This window comes from Paramisgurnus dabryanus, chromosome 5, assembly GCF_030506205.2.
Source record: "Paramisgurnus dabryanus chromosome 5, PD_genome_1.1, whole genome shotgun sequence".
In the NCBI taxonomy this organism is placed as follows: domain Eukaryota; kingdom Metazoa; phylum Chordata; class Actinopteri; order Cypriniformes; family Cobitidae; genus Paramisgurnus; species Paramisgurnus dabryanus.
In genome coordinates this window covers 49,672,180-49,691,415 of record NC_133341.1, presented here as the reverse complement: position 1 = coordinate 49,691,415, position 19,236 = coordinate 49,672,180, and the positions used below count along the sequence as shown (strand labels likewise).

The 19,236-nt window shown below is 40.6% G+C and overlaps 1 protein-coding gene across 1 annotated transcript in view; it reads left to right on the top strand.

The window, feature by feature from the left end:
- The window catches only part of LOC135774486 (transmembrane protein 272-like), a 154,181-nt gene that overhangs the window by 116,523 nt on the left and 18,422 nt on the right, over nucleotides 1-19,236 (top strand). Inside the window, exon 2 of the mRNA XM_065284624.1 lies at nucleotides 7,608-7,689. Within this exon, the coding sequence (XP_065140696.1) occupies nucleotides 7,626-7,689 (64 nt within the window). The 5' untranslated portion in view covers nucleotides 7,608-7,625. The remainder of the gene's footprint in view (nucleotides 1-7,607; nucleotides 7,690-19,236) is intronic.

The following is a 19,236-nucleotide window of genomic DNA, read 5'->3' as shown; positions in this document are numbered from 1 at the left end:
TATCTGAATGTGGATGAGCCCCTGTTTGCTCTTCCCACTCTCCTTTGCATCGACTCAGATATGCTGCTGCTGTTTCTTCCCCTTTTGGAGAAAATTTTATATTGTAAAGGGTGCCTGCTGGTGCTGGGTACAGCTTTCGCAGTGCCTTTCCCCAATCTGATGCAACTCGACAGTATGGATAGTCATCATATAATCTTACCGTTCCTGCCTCTTGCTCAATTTCCGTAATCTGTCCTACGGTCAGTACCTGTCATAATAATGCTCTAAGGTCTCCGATCGCCAACGTATGCCCTTGTGTCAAAGTTATTACCTTCCTTATCCATTTACCCCCACCACTCGTGATATGAGTTAGCTTTGCAAGGATAGCTCCCATGTTTGTGAATGACCATGGTTTGTATTCTACCTTTCCACTTGTCTCCACTAGAGGGCAGATATTTGGTACCCCACGAATGAGATGTAGTTCCCTACATTCCTGTTCATCTCCTTCCTGTTCTTTCTTTGGTGTCTTTATACTAGAGTTATATCTGCTCTCCTCTTTCATCCTCTTACCCATCTTCATTTCTCCTCTGATTTCAACTGGATATGTTCCCTGTTCTTCGACGTCTATCTGACTCCCAGTCTCGTCCACTGTTATGAATCTGCTACTCAATGTTTCTCCTGGGGTGCTTTGTGCTCCGGGTTGAAATGTCCTTTCCTGTATTACGCTATTCCATTGTTCCCTTAGTTCTTTCTCCAGAGCTGCCATCTTCTGTTCTGCCTGTGCAGCTTGCTCTCTCTGTGTTCTCATCAATTCAGCTGTTTCTCTTGCTATTTCTCTCTCCTCTATCTCATTTTCTGTTATTAAATTTAATTTTCCTGATTTTATTTTCCAGCGATTTCCCTCCCACTGCTCCATATCCAACACACCCTTTTGTACTTCAAATGCTGGCAACTGTGTATGGGGCGGGGCATATGGAGGTGGAGCAGTGGGTGGCAGTGCTGGATATATGGATGCTATTTCCCTCCCTTCTTGAATTTTGTTTGCTTCCTTCTCTTTAAGGTCACTCTTTTTATTTCCATTTTCTTTTCTGTCTCTTGTCTCTCTTTCTCCAACTGTACCAAAGCCACACAACTAACTGCCATACTATGCCACAAATGAAACTCTTCACGTAGACTCTTCACTTCCTTTTCATGCTTCTTTCTAGCTAGAAGCCCCACTTCCTTTTTGTCCTCTCTCTGAAACTTCCTGTGCGCTTCACTTTCTTGAATAATTACTTGCTCTTTCAAACTTGTCTTCGTTCTATCTGCGTAACCCTTAAGTTGTTTCCATTCTTCATACATTTCTTGTAATTTCTGAGTTTTCTTGAGCCTTTCTTTTTCTTCTAACCTGCTCAAGAGCTGCTCTACGGCTGCCTCCCATTGTTCTTTAAGAGTCTTCATTTTATCTTCCACTAAAATATGTCTTACCCTGAATATCTCGTTTATTCTTCCTTTCAATGTTATTTGCTGTCAGTCCTTCTGTAAATACACAAAAAATTCTCACAAAATAATTTTCTGTGTTTTCTTAAGTCAAACGAATAATAATCACCTCTTCTTATCAAAATTAAAGTTCACTTTAATACTATTGCCAGACCATAAAATTCAGTATTGTTACTTCTTATTGAAATTAAAATGTAATAATATTCAACTCTTGCTTGATGACGGTTAAAAAGGATTCAAGGTGTTGTCAAAACTTAAAGCAAATTTAATCTAGTAATATGTAACTTTTGTCAGAATTCAAACTACATTCATTATATAAAACTTGTCAAATTAGAAATGTAAAATCTGTCAAAGCTCAAAAATGTAATGATATTTAGGACTTATTAAAACAAAATTTGTCCAAATAAAAAATGTAATAATATGTAATACTTGTTAAAATTAGAAACTACAAATAAGCTTCGCCAAAATTAAAAATGTAAGGGCTTTCAATACTTGTCAAAATTGAAAATAAAGTTCACATCAATAACATTTGTTTCTTATCACTTGTTCAAATGCCAATTTCCATAAAACAATCAGCACTTCTCAAATCTCTTGATCTCACTAATTTTCTAACGTTTTCCTGAAAGTTACAATAGGCAAGGCAAGGCAAGGCAAGTTTATTTGTATAGCACATTTCATACACAGAGGTCATTCAAAGTGCTTTACATACAAATGAAAAAACAAAAATCAAAGATACATGAATTTAAAATATAAATTAAAAGAAATAAATGTGATTTTAATAAAAACTGTTTAAATGTGTGAAAAAGAATAAGACAGGATTAAAAGTATAAAACAGTTAAAAATAAGAATAAAAACAAGAGAAATAAAAATAATTAAAATAGTGCATATATAATATAGTGCAATCAGTTCGGACGCAGCATAGTGCTCATTCAGTAAATGCATAGCTAAACAGATGTGTTTTGAGTCTGGATTTGAATGTGACTACTGTTGGAACACATCTGATCTCCTCTGGAAGCTGGTTCCAGCTGCGACTGGCATAATAGCTAAAAGCTGACTCTCCTTGCTTTGAGTGAACCCTTGGTATTTCTAGCTGATGTGATCCTAATGATCTGAGTGATCTGTTGGGTTTATATTCAATGAGCATATCAGCAATGTATTGAGGTCCTAGTCCACTGAGTGATTTATATACCATTAATAATTCTTTAAAATCAATCGTAAATGTAACTGGTAGCCAGTGTAGAGACCTGAGGACTGGTGTGATATGTTCATATTTTCTGGTTCTGCTCAGAATCCTGGCAGCAGCGTTCTGAATGAGCTGGAGCTGTCTAATGGTCTTTTTGGGAAGGCCAGTGAGGAGGCCATTACAATAATCCACCCTGCTGGTGATGAAAGCATGCACAAGTTTCTCTAAGTCTTGTCTGGAAACAAAGCATCTAATTCTTGCGATATTTTTGAGATGATAGTATGCTGATTTAGTTATTGCTTTGACATGACTACTGAAACTAAGGTCAGACTCCAGAATCACACCAAGATTCCTGACTTGATTTTTAGTTGTTTGACCCCTAGCGTCAAGGTATGCATTCACTTTGAGAACTTCATCTTTGTAACCAAACGCAATGACTTCAGTTTTCTCTTTGTTTAACTGAAGAAAGTTTTGACACATCCAACTGTTAACTTCATCAATGCATTTGCACAGGGAGTCAATGGGGCTGTAGTCGTTAGGGGATAGAGCTAAGTAGATCTGAGTGTCGTCTGCATAACTGTGGTAGGCAATTTTGTTCTCTCTCATTATTTGGCTTAGTGGGAGCATATACAGGTTGAACAGGAGTGGCGCAAGAATTGAGCCTTGCGGGACTCCGCATGTCATGGATGTCCACTCAGATATATGGCTACCTATACTTACATAATAACCTCTCCCTTCTAATATTCTTATTACGGATCGAAACAATGCACCCAATACGCGTCTCAATCAATTCACAGGCACCGTATACTTTTATGATAACCACGGCTTAGTTTCAAACAGAGTCGGCTGACTTTTATTAAACCCTGTTCCACTACTGCAATCGAAATTATTAAAAATCAGTACTCGTTTGAATCTCTTTACTTCTACACTTTACGTCTATTCTCTCTCTCGGACTGGGTTTATCTCTCTTCCGTACGCCTTTTTCGGCTCTGATAATCTATAACATATAACTTCTTTCAGTTGTATTTTCTTCAAAATGAAAGTAAAACTACCAGCCCGTCACGGAAAGAAAACAGAATGAGAGCACAGCTTCTAAAGTGAAACTAAATTACGCTCCGAGCTGAGAAGTTCACAGTTTTCTCTTCCTTACTCTTAAATCTTGTTAAAGATGAAACAATCTCTTCTTGTAATCAATTCACGGAGAACAATTATCAATTCCAATTTATTTTGAAATCAAGTATAAAGAAACTACTCTTTCTTCCCGAGTCACACCCCGAAATGAAAAAAGAAAATCGACATCCACACTAAAATAAAACTCAACGTAAAATGTACTAATAGTGAAACTCAATAATAGTAAAAATATAACACTGAATTGCAATTTACTGGCAGCAAGAATCAATAAAAATATTCATCTAAATGAAAATTGAATTAAAATATACTCACAGTAAAGCTTCATAATATACTGGTAGCAAACAGACAGCACATTTAAAAATAAGCAGCCATTCCGTTTAATCTTCAGCAACTTTCAAATTCCTATTCTTTAGCACACTTAAAAATATTGCTTGCAATAAAGCCTTTTTCCAAAATCACTATTCTCTTTGTATTTTCGACTACTTTGTGGCTTTTCTACCACTTTCTCTTATGCGGTCCGACCGCTGCGTTGCCCGTGGTCCCTGACCACTTTCTCGGGTATGAAACCCACTTAAATCTCTATGTATCGCGGTCCAACCGCTCTGTGTTCCCGGAACACTAAGTCCTGACGTGTTCCCGGAACACGTATCCAATTTGTCCTACGCTAACAACGTGGTGCGTGTCCACGTTCGGGTCCCGGGCCCTGATCTTGGAATAACCCACAGGACACGCGTCAGTGCCGTATTTCCAATTCCGCGTTCCAAACGCCTCCTGGTCCCGGACCAGTTATAATAATATTTCCTTTCTTTCGTTTTACAATTTTTATTTTATTTTATTTTAATCGAATAATTGTTATTTCCCTTTTTATTTTATTGACACATTTAATAGTTCATTTGAGAGATATGAAATTTAGATAAAAATGACAATAATCACTGTATCATTAATTATTCTTCACGACATTTAAATAAAGCAGAATTTTGATATAACAGGTATCTGCTTACCTTTCCTATTTTGCGCAAGTGGAATGTCGAGAAGAAAAATCAATGATGTCCGGTCCTCCTCATCACGTCGATGGGGTCACCATTTGTTGGACTTTAAATGTCCGGCATGTTCTTAATGAGGAGATCAGACAGGTAACTCAAATCAAATTATTTTTAATAATTATCTCAAATGAAATATTACAGAGCTCTGGGTCAAAACTGTCCCTGTCTTTACACAATACCAATGCAGAAACAGGTCCCCCGAGGAGCGGTTGACTCTGATCTGCCTTTCCCTCTGACCCAAAATATAAGAGTAGTTGGGGTGGGGGCCTGTTCGATTGAAAGTTTTACTTCTGTCTTAGAAGTTCACAAACAACTATGACCGTTATTTCACCCTGCCGCCTCGACATCCTGTTTTTCGTTCCTCCAGCTGTCTCTGCAAAGTAAAAGTTAAAAACACACATACATACATACCGCAAAAACTCCAACCCTGCTAAATTTGCACATGACCTTTAAAAGTCAACTAACTTTAATACTATATGCTAAAGGTTAATACTCAAAGCTATTCTCAAAGCTATTTATGATTAAAGGCAATGCAATCGTTAATAATACACTACTAAAATCATTATTATTCAAAGCAATTGTTTATATTCATATTGCAAGGATATGGGGATGTGGGGATGTTCTAATTTTACTTCAAGTGTTATGTAAGTAATCTTAGTATTCTTGCTAAGTATGCGTTCACAATAATACTGGTGCACACGCACTGACGAGGGCGAGCTCGAAGGGAGGTTGCCCGTTGGTTGTGGGGGAGGGACATGTAATTGTAAACATTTGGAAACTGCTCAATCCTCCAGAGTCGCCGACGGCAGCTTTAAGTGTATTTTGTAAGTGTGTTGTTGTAAATGTTCCAATTGGGACTGAAATTGTGCCATTTTCAAAGAATTTGAAAAGTACAAGTGAAAGTACAAGTACTGAGTGTAAATTCGACTCAAAAGTAAAAGTATCTGGCCAGGATCATATGGTAAAGTAAAAAAGTACCACATTAAAATTATACTTGAGTATTAAAAAAGTATAAGGAAGAATGAAAACTATAGGGCTCGCAAAATCGCTAGCCCGACGTCCCAGGGCTATTGTGAATTCCAGTCGGGCTACCACAATGTATCTCCGCCCGCCCGTCGGGCTATCTTGGGGAGGAAATAATATTTTAATGTTTTTGCATTGTCTCAGATTTAGTTATAATTATATTGTATGTAATTCGGTAATGTGCATGTCTGATATGCGTGCAACCCTCTGCAAGCGCTTCTCCCGGCTTCGCTCTTCACGAGCACCAGCTAACTCTTGTGCTCAGCAAAAAAGCGCGAACTCAAGTTATTAAAAAAATAAATAATGTCATTTCGTTTGTACCTCATAGACTAAAATTGTTTTAGCGTTTCTTTTTTCTTTCTTCAGTTAGTAACTTAAATATGTGAGATGGAAAATATATTTGAGTGATTTCTGATTGATTTGACATGTCTAGGCTATTAGTCCATTTTCTTAAAAAAAATCCAGATAATTTACTCACCACACGATGTCATCCAAAATGTTTATGTGTTTCTTTGTTCAGTCGAGAAGAAGTTATGTTTTTTGAGGAAAACATTCCAGGATTTTTCTCGTTTTAATGGACTTTAATAGAACCCAACAATTAACACTTAACTTAACACTTAACAGTTTTTTTTAACAGAGTTTCAAATCACTCTAAACGATCCCAAACGAGTCATAAGGGTCTTATCTAGAAAAAAAATGCACTTTTAAACCATAACTTCATGTGTATCTCCGGTCCTGAAAAGCGCCAGCGCGACTTCAAGTAAATGCATAGTGATGTAAAAGGTCATGTGTTACATATATGAAATGCACATTTGCGGACCATTTTAAACAATAAACTCACACAAAGACATTAATTAGTATCATTACACATACAACAACGTCGGAACGGTCCTCTTTCTCTACACTTGTAAACAATGGGGCGTAGTTTCGCGTTTGTCCTCTGTGCCCTCTTGACTTGATGACGTATTGCATGAGGTCGCGCTGGCGCATCACAGGACCGGACCTAGACGAGAAGTTGTGGTTTAAAAGTGCATATTTTTTATTTTTCTTGTAAGTAAAAATGTTACTGCTTAACTAGGCATGTAATATAAAAATATCGATAAATGAATCAAATCGGATAGAAACGTAATCACATTGAAGAACTGTTTGATGTATCAGCAAAAATCGTTTTTTTGGATCGAATCGTAATGAACTGTTCAATTAACACCCTTAATGTCAGCCCAATCAGCAGCAACATGTATATAAACTACATGGTATTGAAGAGACAGCTCGCACAATGGGTCCAAGTAAAGTCGTTCTCTTTTTTTCTGGACGGCAAGGGCAGTCACTGTACACTGTACATTCTGTAGAAATTACAGTATTACTTGCAGCTGGTGGCCAGTAACTTACTGTGGATTTTACATTAATGTTATTTACTGGCAACAGTTTGTTCAAAGTTAAATGAACATTAAACATTTTCAATCTTTATCTTCTACAGTAAGTTACTGGCAACCAGCTGCATAATTACAGCTAATGTTTTACATCAAGCTTACTTTTCTGTATTAAACGCGTATTCATAAAAAATTCATCAGGCTCCGAAAATTCCAAAAAGAACACAAATAGTGTCCTTCTTAGCGGCCATAGAATCAGAACAGGGTATTCGACGCACCAATTCAATAAAAAAATGCAACATTTTGTCGATTTTGTTGACTCCAGATTGAGCTACATAAAATAAATATAAGATGTTACAAACAACTAATTTTTGTGCTCACCCCCTTTATTTTCCTTAGGTCAAATTGAAGGAAAAAATGGAAGACAGGAATTTACTGCAGAATATCCGCAAACCACCCAAACCCAGCACACCTGTTCTAAGTACTTACAATTGCTCTTTTTCCTGTATGTGTTATTTGTTGTGTTGATATGGTGCTTCATAACATAACTGTATTTGCAGTGGTTAAATTGGCTTTTGTAGGGAGGGGGAGCCCTTATTTACGGTAAATAGTCATCATTCAAAATCACGCCGTAAAATTACTTAATGTGTTATACGCTCTTTTTCCAGTATTAATGTTTAAGGTAGGGTTGAGTAGTTATTCAAACAAAGATAAATACTTTACAATTCACTTACAAGTTTCAGCTTTAAAGCTGTGCCAGAAGCTGAACTTTAAATTATGCCAATCTATATATGAGTCTGACACCCTATATGCATTTGTTGCACATGTTATTATGCACAATTGATCAAACTTTGAAAGAAGGCATAAGCCTCAACCTCCTTGACTAATTCTAAGCATAAGATAACCCAAAAGATTAAATTAACAAGAAAAACGACATACTGAATCAGCATCAATATGTCTTATAAGCCATAGAGATAAGCTGGTCAGCAGTTAGTTAAACAATCACTATAGTTAGGTTGTAATTGATTTGTATAATCAAAATACATTATTTTTTTAAACTATACAATAAGTTCACTGTTATCTTTTAACATATTGTAATGAGATGAGTGATATGGCTATACATACTTTAATCATTTGTTTCTAGAGTTCTATTAAGTTTTCTCGACGTGTGCACCACTCTTACCTCTCTATCTCTCATCTCTACAATGTCTAATATCATCCTGTGAGAATGCGCATTCTTGAGGATCTGAGTGAGACGCGGGGCTGCGTACCAGTGATGCGCGGGTCAATGTATAAACAACCGGCACCCGCCCGCAATTTGGACCGCAAAAAGGACGTCTGTGATTTTGGCCGATTCGGACGGAATAAAAATTATTATGCTATTCCTGAGATAGGAGCATCTGTTTCATGCGTTTTAGCGTTGCAGAAGATCACGTGCTTTGGATATGCGTGTTTGCAGCCTAATGTTTGATATTTTGCTTTAACTGTAAAATTATTAGCCTAAAGAACATTTAATTTATTAATTTAATTTTAACAAATCAAAATAACTTATACAAATCATATAAAGTAGCCTACGTGTTTTATATAACTGGCTGCTTATAAAAAACCCAAAGAAATTAAGAAATAATGATTAATAACAATTTATTATCTTTATTAATTAACATTACCATTCCAGAGTGAAACAAAATGGTTGAGTTCATACCTTATAACGTTACTGATATTACAGTGTTTAGTCTTGATATGATATTCAGCTCGTCTTGATTTAATTATTTTATTCCGCCAAATGGAAAAAACATCCATATCTGAATGAATGGGACGTTGGCCAAAACACCAAAAGAACCGCGTTTTCAAAAGATATTGCGAGCAGACACAGATATTTGCATCCGGGCGGGATTACATTTATCAAAAGACCTCTGAGTTTGGCGAAAAACAGTAAGTAAATTGCTGTGGAATTTTTACAGAGGTTGCAGAGAAAAACACAGACATGGCCGATTCGGACGGGATTAAAATCACAGTGGACCTCTGAGACGCATGATTTTCTCAGAGGTCCCCCTGTAAAACTAATCCCGTCCAAAATTACAAAGGTTTAAATGGCATCTTTATTTCAAACGACCCGACCGACCGCGACCCGAATGTCATTACAAATATTAGGCCCGGCCCAATTTAACCCTGTTGCTGAAGGAGACGGAGCTGAGCTCCGGCAGGGTGTGTTGTGGACCTGAGGAGACGGAGCTGCACTCCGGTGAGCTCCGGCCCAATTTAACCACTGTGTATTTGTGGTTTTAATGTATTAGTTTTGTTAATGTCTTGTAAAACTAATTAAATTGTATAATTCACAAAAACATTGCACAGTTAAATCCAGATAATTGCCTTATTCATAGACCAGCAAATTATACTTCAAGGACCCCTAATGTCCAAAACAATACTTAAAGCACCTCCACTGACAATTTCTAAGCAATAAAATATTCTACAGCCTGACATAACTAAAAAATATGTGTTGGTGATAAAATAATAACCAAACACTATGTATCTTAATTTTTACTAAATTTTATACCCAATTTTTTTTTTGGTGCAGTGTGTAAAATTTAGGAGAAATGCTATATAAAATACAACTATATTTTCCGTGGTGTGTAAATACCTTACATAATGATCTATGTTATGTTTTTGTTACCTTTAGAATAAGCTGTTATTTGCCCTAAACGGACAATCAATATGTTGTCTGACTTAGAGGACAACATGTATGTCCTATGGCAGCTCATGTAGCTTCTCTATAAATGTGGCTCATTTTGAGGCTGCATATATCATCATTTAAAAAAAGCAAGTAGGACACTCCGAATGTGATCTTCAAATGGGACCATCCTTCACTGCTACAATTAATCCACAATTCCTTGCGTCACAGTGAACAACTTCATTTCTTTCAAATCTGGCAACACTGGCAGCTGTAAATGTGGGTTTTAAAAGTAGTTTCAAGTTTTAAAGTAGTTTTACATTAGTACAATGGATGTTAAACTTTTCGGAGTTTGCCCCCCTTTGTGTAGAGTGCATCCCTTTTACAGACAGTAGGATCAACTATAATAATAAAATAATACTGTATATATAATAAAAGTAGTATTTATTATATATAGATTAGAAATCTATTAATATAATCACCCTAAAACTTCAATTAGTCTCTTTAATTATTCATGGGTAAGACATGATGCACACATGCATAGCTATATTGACATGCATAAAACAGTTTTTTATTACTAATTATGACTGCAACACTTTTGTTTTTGCTGAGCTGAACTCAGAGATCTAAAACTTTTTCTTTGTACACAAAAGGCCTATTTCTCTCAAATATTGTTTGCAAATCTGTCTATGGCCCTGTCACAAATGGCGCACTTCATGTGGATTTTCGGTCTCTTGGCCTTAAATTGCACATGCTCGCTTAGTCTTTGAGTCCGAAGTGTGCTCATCAGCGCCCCCTTTGCCATATCCTACCATATCCTTCAGAGGATGCAACCTCCTTAGGACGCAAAAGATGCCGCCTCTGAATCAAAACATAGCTTACAGTTGGTTGAAATTCGCAATCTCACCACTAGATGCTGCTACAGTCTACACATACCTTTAATGGTTGTTTTGACTTATTTTAAATCGTCTTGGTCCCCCTAGTTGTGGAACACTAACTTAGACTTGTGTAGCAAACGTTACGGTTACATATGTAATTCTCGTTCCCTGAAGGAACGTGCTTTCGGGACCAATTTACTTCAAGAAACTAGTAAAACGCCAATGAACTTGGCATCCAGGTATTTGCATCCACCGAGAGGCAGGTGCAAATACCAAATCACTATTTTCGCTGAGAAAAGCCGAACATCAGTGCCCGGCCGGGATCAGCAGTGGAACAGCAACTGTGGCGATGGGACGTGACCTTCCCATTCGACGTCGATGTTCCACTTCGTGACCACCGAATCGGGAATCCCTACCAAAGCACCACAAAGCTGAACCTTCCAGTGCCTGCGTAAACCCTCCAACTCTTCTATTTTAGTGGGACAAAAATGGGCTTAGAGCAGAGGCCAGTCACTATTTGTTCCTTAACCCTCAATAGTGAACTAGGCGAACTGGGAAGTGGACCCCTCAGGCAGAACTAGGAACGCTATGGAAAAACTACCCTCTACGGGGTCTACCACTAGGGTGACAGCTTGAAGACTCAAGGTCATGACATGAAAACTCTCATGACATGAGACCTCTCAGTAGTATCTCATACTAGAGAGGCGCGGAGTGGGCTCCGCTAAGGGAAACCTAGTAAAAAGAAACATTTTCCATTTTCCACTTAAGGATACATCTAGTGAGAGGCTGACAGCCAATTCTCCGCAACATCGGCCACCAAGTCGGTGAAGGAGTACAAAAAAACGTTTTTAGACGTTTTTGCACCAAAACAAAGGCTGCAAGCCGACACACGAGCCGACCTTGGGTGTTCTCACTGGTTTGAGGAGAGAACCCGAGAAGATACTGGCTCGATGCTGTAAGACAATTTCCTGAATAAAGATAGCCCCTCCCTAAAGGACACAGCATAAGTTCGCCATGTGAGCCCGGGAAAACAACTCTCCACGATTCATAGTGGACTTCCTACAGAGCCCATTTGGTTTTCAAAGATCACACCTTAGGGCATCATACATTTGTATTCTCATTCTCTCAAAGCAAACTGTATATGAAATGCCACATTCTACATGCACAAAGAATCTAAAACTGCTTATTTGTTTTTATTGAAATATTTCATTGCAAGTGGTTACAATGGTCTCACTCATATAACAACAGAATTCAATGTTAAAGTATAGGTGAAACTTCATTCAATGTTGATAGACACCTCCCATTCTAAGCATAAACCAATCACCCACTGTATACAAATTAAGGACAGCCCTTAGTTTTACAACAACCAATCAGTACCAAACTCCTATATGCTTTGTTCTCTGGTTATTTAAGGAGACATGTAGAAGATTCAGGGGGACTTTCAATATCTAGAAATGCACCCCCATGATGCTGTATCTTTTACGACCCGCAAAGTACCGCGTAATTGAACCGAATTTAAAGCGTACCTATTTGTAACAACAAGGTACCTCTACAGTACGTACTTGTAGGTATAAGGGAATAATATTTTAAGTTTGGGGTAATAAGGGGGTAAGAATATGAAGAATTATAAACTATTTATACTCTAAGTATTTTATAACAACAGGGTACCTATTGTAATATTACGTGGTATGTATGACTTAGTCAAGTCTATAGGGAAATTATGTTTTATTTTTTTATTTTTTTTAATTGTGAATTTTTTATATTGACTACTGAATGTTGTATACAGTCACGAGCCACATCGGCAAATAAATATAACAGCACATCACTTTTATTTTAGTAGCCTATATTACTTGCTTTTAATAACAAAAGTCCAGCTGATTTAATGTGGTTATCTTTTTTTTAAGGTAAGTACAATAAAAATAGCAACTTATTCCCTATTTACCAGGAAACTCCTACATTTGCGGACATATTTGAAGTGGTGCTTTGCAATTTATTAACTGTAAACACAAGTATTTTAGCCAAATATAATTTATGCAATGGCAAACCAGAATGAAACAACAGCAGATATCAGCTCCCGCTAAAGCAAAAGACGACTACATGCGTAGGCTACTGCGCAGGTGTAGAACGCGCGGCCGTCTGCAGGAGGTTTGCTGGAACGCGATCCTGAGGTGAAATTTCTTTTAAGAGGTTTTAAAAACGTTCTACACTGTGGAGTACGGCTGCGAGTGATGTCAGCAGGATCCGCATGCTGGATAAGGTGACTGGTTTTGTTAATACATGACTCACGCATTTCAAACAATGTTTTTTCAAAAAAGTTGCCAGCTAACGGTAGCAGGTTAGCTAGCACATAAGTTAGCCTAAAGTTATTAACGTAACTGGCTCAGAAAACTCTGTTTCTGTCAAGGCACACTGAAGAAACATTTACGATTTATGAAGGCTTTCATTTATGTTTTTTATATGTAATGCAGAACAGCATTTGTGAGACGACATCAACTCATCATCCGAGTGGACAAGAACACCAACAGAGGAAGCCAAGCCGCAAAAACAATGAAAAATTGTCATGACTTTTTATTTTAAATAAAAGTTATGTGATAATAAACATTAAGTGTTGGCTTAATTATAGTGTTTTAAAGTTGTTTTGAAATAAGTTGTTTTAAAATAAAAATAACAATATTCTGTATGTTTATGGTATTTACCCTATAGCATTTATAACAAGAGGTGAACAAAGCACCACTTTAGTTTACAGCCCGCAAATATGAGAGTTACCTGGTACATACACAGAACAATCGGGGAATAAGCCCCACTTTAATTTACAGCCCGCAAATATAAGAGTTACTTGGTACATACACAGAACAAGCGGGGAATAAGCCCCACTTTAATTTACAGCCCGCAAATATAAGAGTTACTTGGTACATACACAGAACAAGCGGGGAATAAGCCCCACTTTAATTTACAGCCCGCAAATATAAGAGTTACTTGGTACATACACAGAACAAGCGGGGAATAAGCCCCACTTTAATTTACAGCCCGCAAATATAAGAGTTACTTGGTACATACACAGAACAAGCGGGGAATAAGCCCCACTTTAATTTACAGCCCGCAAATATAAGAGTTACCTGGTAACTCATGTATACATATACAGATCAAATAGGTACAAGTTGCTCTTATTTTTATTGTGTGTTATATTTTATTTGCCGACGTGGCTTGTAGACATCAACTGTAGGCTTTACAAAACACTTCATCAGGTAAGTAGCAAATATGAAAAAAAAAAACATATTACACATAGACCATATTACCCATAGACGTAAGTCATACATACCACGTAATATTACAATGGTACCCTGTAGTTATGAAATACTTAGAGAATAATTTTCCATATAATCTTACCCGCTTATTACCCCAAACTTAAAATATTGTTACCTTATAACTACAAGTACGTACTGTAGAGGTACTCTGTTGTTACAAATAGGTACGCTGTAAATTCGGTTTAATTACGCGGTACTTTGAGAGCATTGAGAATGACTATAGAAAGACGAGTAAAGTACAGTTCTGATAGCGCAGATTATAGATAGATAGATAGACGGACAGACAGACAGACAGACAGACAGACAGACAGACAGACAGACAGGCAGGCAGGCAGGCAGGCAGACAGACAGACAGACAGATGGATAGCCTAGTATAGAGAGATAGGCAGACAGCCAGATAGCATAACGTTAGCATATCTTCGTGTAGAAAGTAAACCAACAATTAACATACTCGTGCATGCTGGCTTGAGGGGGTCCATGATCCTGCCTGAAATGGGTGTAACTTTATGCGATCTTCAGCACAAACGGTTTTGGCAGCATGTCTCTAATCCTGGAAGGTGAGTGAGGCACGTCACATCTGTTCGCGGGGACCAGCGACCCAAACGCACTCACTTTCTTACAGCCAGTAGCGGAATGGCAATTGAGAGAGTCGGGACTTTCCCGGTGGGTCGATCTGATAATAGTTATACGTTTCGAGTTAACAACACCGTCTGGCGGCGTGATGTGCGGCGGTTCCCGCAGCCCGCTGGTCAAAGTGCAGCCTCTCTGCTCAACAAAGTATATGAAAGTGCTCAACCTGTTCGGCAGGTCCAAACATGTACAGGATTTATAAAAATACGGTGATCAATGAGCGGTTCCTCCTCAAATGGCATAGTCTGGCGTGATGTAAAAAGCCGCCGAACGCCTGTTTATTACAGTATGTATGCGGTCGGATCCGAGTGTGCTGCAGCTGCTGACTGCTGCGTATAAAATGATCGTGTGATTCGTTATAATCGCAAAAACAATATAACAAAGCATCCTTTTATTTCACAAAACAATATATTTGAGATATTATTTGATAGACTAGTAAGTGTGGATTAAGGATGTTTAAAAATCTCTAGCCTGGTGGTCAGGACATGAATGGATCAAATCAGCAGATTTGCGAAGTTTTATTTATCTCCACATATATCATAAATAATAATAAGCATGGTAACTTTGCAGTATAACACATTATATATTTCCTACGATGTATATATGATTTCCAAATTGTATACGTAAGTATTAAACAGCAATAAATGTCTCATCTATCTCTATGGCTCTGGCTGAGGCTTTCTCCACTTCTCCCCAACGTGACGTCATCGCAGAATTGCGTTAAAAAAAACGTTAATACCAAAAACGTAAAAAAAGTGTTCTTTAAGACCATTTTTGAGACATTTTAAAAATTATACACATATCTTGAGTGATTTATGTACCTATTAATCGATAGTGGTGGTTAACCTGCAACACGCCCTTTAAGTTGCACCTCTATGGGGACTAAATAAAGTATGTTCAGAGATGAGCACGCATAAAAGGCGACCTTCTGAACATATTGTCTAACCTCTAGCAGCGACCAAGCCTGATTCGGTTGTGATCGTGGGCCCGCATGATTATTAAATATTAATAAACGGCCGGTGCGTGAGTCCAAAGCGACATGAGTAGCCGAATGAACGGATGCAATAACAAGTAGGGCTTAACCAAAATAACCAAACATCCACCCAAATTCTGCAACTGTTAAAAGTAATTATCAATCCGATTTATATTAACTTTATCTTTGAGTCAGATAATAATACAAAATCCCATAAATCCCCGTTTGGATTCCGTTGTTGGGCCAAACGGATGGATGGGGTCATATTTGGACCCCTTACAATGCGAACACTATAAAATCTAGTGAATGTGTTGGGTGTTGCCCAGCCAGCAGCTCTACAAATGTCTGTTAGCGAGGAACCATGAGCCAATGCCCAAGATGATGCCACACTTCTTGTAGAGTGGGCTCTCAAAACAAAGGGGCATGGAATGCCCTGCTTTTCATAAGTAAGGGCACGTACATGGTTTCCGTCAGAAATCTGGGCGAGGGACCGTACACTTTATTTGGCAGCCGTGGGCAATGTAGTTATTAGGCGATCTGGCACTTTTACATTACCGGCCCCCCGTGGAAGGAAGGAGCATACTGGCCAATCGGACGCCTCTAGGGGCGTACTCAAGCCACGGGGGTACCCCCCCACAACACTTGCACTGGGAGGCACAGCGAGGGTGCTGTGGGCACGGTGTACGCCGAATGCGCGCGGGCTTCGGAGACGTCGTGCGCGGGCCCTCTACTGGACTGCACGCCGAATTTCGGGCACCTAGTCCTTTTCCCGGCCTCGCGGGAGCACTGACAGTTTCCCGCTAAAACTGCGGGTTCGCGGACGGTGTCCGATCGGGTTGAAATTCAGCACCCGCGTGCTTGGGGGCCCCGCCGTACGGGCCCCCGAAGCGCAGACCCCTGGGACCTTCAGAAAAAAAATTAGCGAAACGGAGCTCGAATGGCAAACAACATGGTGTGGTGGTCTAGGCCATCAAGAGGATCATGATGAGTGATTTTGAGAACATTTGGACAACCTTGTCTTATTTTGGAGCTACGTTCTCCAGATTCGGATATGTTGATCGGGGGCCCCCCAGAGGTCATATGACACCGCGCGGGGTCACGAGGAGCGCGTCCGCAAACCCATTACGGAAAATAACATTGGTTTAATGGAAAAGTGTCGCGACCCCCGCGCGGTCCCCGAACGTCGTGCGGCCCCGATACGCCCGTCGTAACATCCCACAGGGGGCCCGGCTGGGGACTCTGAAGCACGCGGCGGAGAGCCTATCGCGAGCCGAGTTACGAACCCTAAAACTGGGATTTCGCAGCGCTCCTGTGCGAATTTGGCGAGCTTACGACTTTTCCCGTCCTCGCGGGAGACCCGACAGTCTCTACGACATTCCTTGGCCGAGATAGATTTTTTTTTTTTCGGTGAAATGTTCAAAAAAGGCTTTCTTGAAGATTTGCCTCAATTTCTTTTCTGTGTGAAAATGTGTAAAAAATGCTGATTTTCAGGGCTCTGTTTGCCGGCCCGAGAAGGTCGTAGACACTACATTTCGGATTCCTTAAAAAACCCCTGGGGAGACCTTTCGAAGGGGCCCGAGTTTGAGGGCGTGGCCTTCTAGGGGGCGGAGCAACGTGCATTTGAAAAAATAGGCAAATTTCGTATATCTCCGGACCGGAAGGGACATGGGGACATGGGGGTGGGGGCGTTTGAAAGGTGGCGGAAAGCCCTTTCCAACGAGCCCAAGGTCGAGGGCGTGGCACTCTTTGGGGCGGAGCTAGGGGCGTTTAAATATAAAAACTCGTTTTTCATATCTCCGGAAGGGAAGGTCCTAGAGACTCGTGGGTGGGGGCGTTTTGAAGGTCTCGGTCCCTCGCCGAGATATGGTTTTCCACTTTTGAAAATGTATGAAAAAAGCTTGTATTCAGAGCTCGTTTGCTCGGCCCAGGAAGGCATTAGGGACTCTAATGACAACATTTTAAACTTTGCCGGATTTGGCTCAAACCGCTCACGCGTGATGAGGGGGTCGAGCCGTGCTCGGGAACGCACTTCTCGGGGCGGTGACTCGTTGTGGGGCGGAGCTACGGCACTGACACATGTCATCGATTCCATAAAAAAAAAAAATAGTGGGTTCGTGTACATGTCGAACGTGCGCGCAAGTGACCTCGACGCTCCCCGCGCTTCGTCCGTGTCGCGCTAACCTGGTCGAAATCACTGAGGCTCTAAAGGAAAAAACTGACACGAACCCATTATTCGTCCATTGGCAGACTATTTGCAAGTATGTGTCAGGCCTCTATCTCGGGACAGGAACGAGCTAGGAGGGTGGGACCTGCGCCATCGTCTTAGTCTCGGCACGCTCTACGCGTGGTGCGAGTTTGGTGAAGATCGGGCAAGGTCAAAATGATCGGTCAGGAATATACGACCGGGGTACGCCTTAACGTCTTAGTCTCGGCACGCTCTACGCGTGGTGCGAATTTGGTGAAGATCGGGCGAATAATGGGCAAATGGACAAATAGTGGGTTCGTGTCATGGGGGGGAGTCGGGGGGGTGGTCAGGGGGTCATCCCGCACAAATAACGGGCAAATGGACAAATAGTGGGTCCGTGTCATGGGGGGGGTGGGGGGTGCGGTCAGGTGGGGTCAGGGGGTCATCCTGCACAAATAACGGGCAAATGGACAAATAGTGGGTCAGTGTCATGGGGGGGTGGGGAGTGCGGTCAGGTGGGATCAGGGGGTCAATCCGCGCAAATAATGGGCAAATGGACAAATAGTGGGTCCGTGTCAAGGGGGGGGTCGGGGTGCGGTCAGGGGGTCAATCAGCGCAAATAATGGGCAAATGGACAAATAGTGGGTCCGTGTCATGGGGGGGGGGTCCGGGGGCGTCGCCCGATGAATTGCACTTCCTAAATTGCAACTGTCAGTTTAGGGGTCCCGTGACGCCCGGGCGTGCTGCCGCACGGTGGCCGAGGGCCGAACTGCAAGAGAAACCCCATGTTTTTGACCCCGGCTAGCTCCGCCCCCCTGGGGTCCTGGGGGACGGGACGCACCTCACGCGACCGGGCCGGCCCTCGGGCGAGATGGGCCCCACCCCGGGGTCTGGGAAAAATTTTGGGGGGCCGGCGCGCAGCGGACAGTTTCAGAGTACGTCGCCCAATGTACGTACTAGCTACAAGTCACGTAGGACTTACCGTGTCCCCAAGGGCCATTGTGTTTACAATCCAATGAGACATCCTCTGCTTGGTGACAGCTTTCCCTTTTTTGCTGACCACCGTAACAGACAAAGAGCTTATCTGAGGTCCTAAAGCTTTGAGTTCGATTTACATACACAGGTAGTGCACCTACAGGACATAACAAAGCTATAGCTGGGTCTGCCTCCTCCAAAGGCAGCGCTTGCAAGTTCACCACCTTATCTCTAAAATGGGTGGTGGGAACTTTGGGCACATAGCCAGGCCGGGATCTCAGTGTAACACTGGATTCAGCAGGCCCAAACTGAAGGCACAAATCGTTGACCAAAAAATGCATGGAGGTCTTAACAGAGGCCACTGCAAGGAGCGTTAAAATTGTCATCTTAAGAAACGTAATACTCACAGTATGC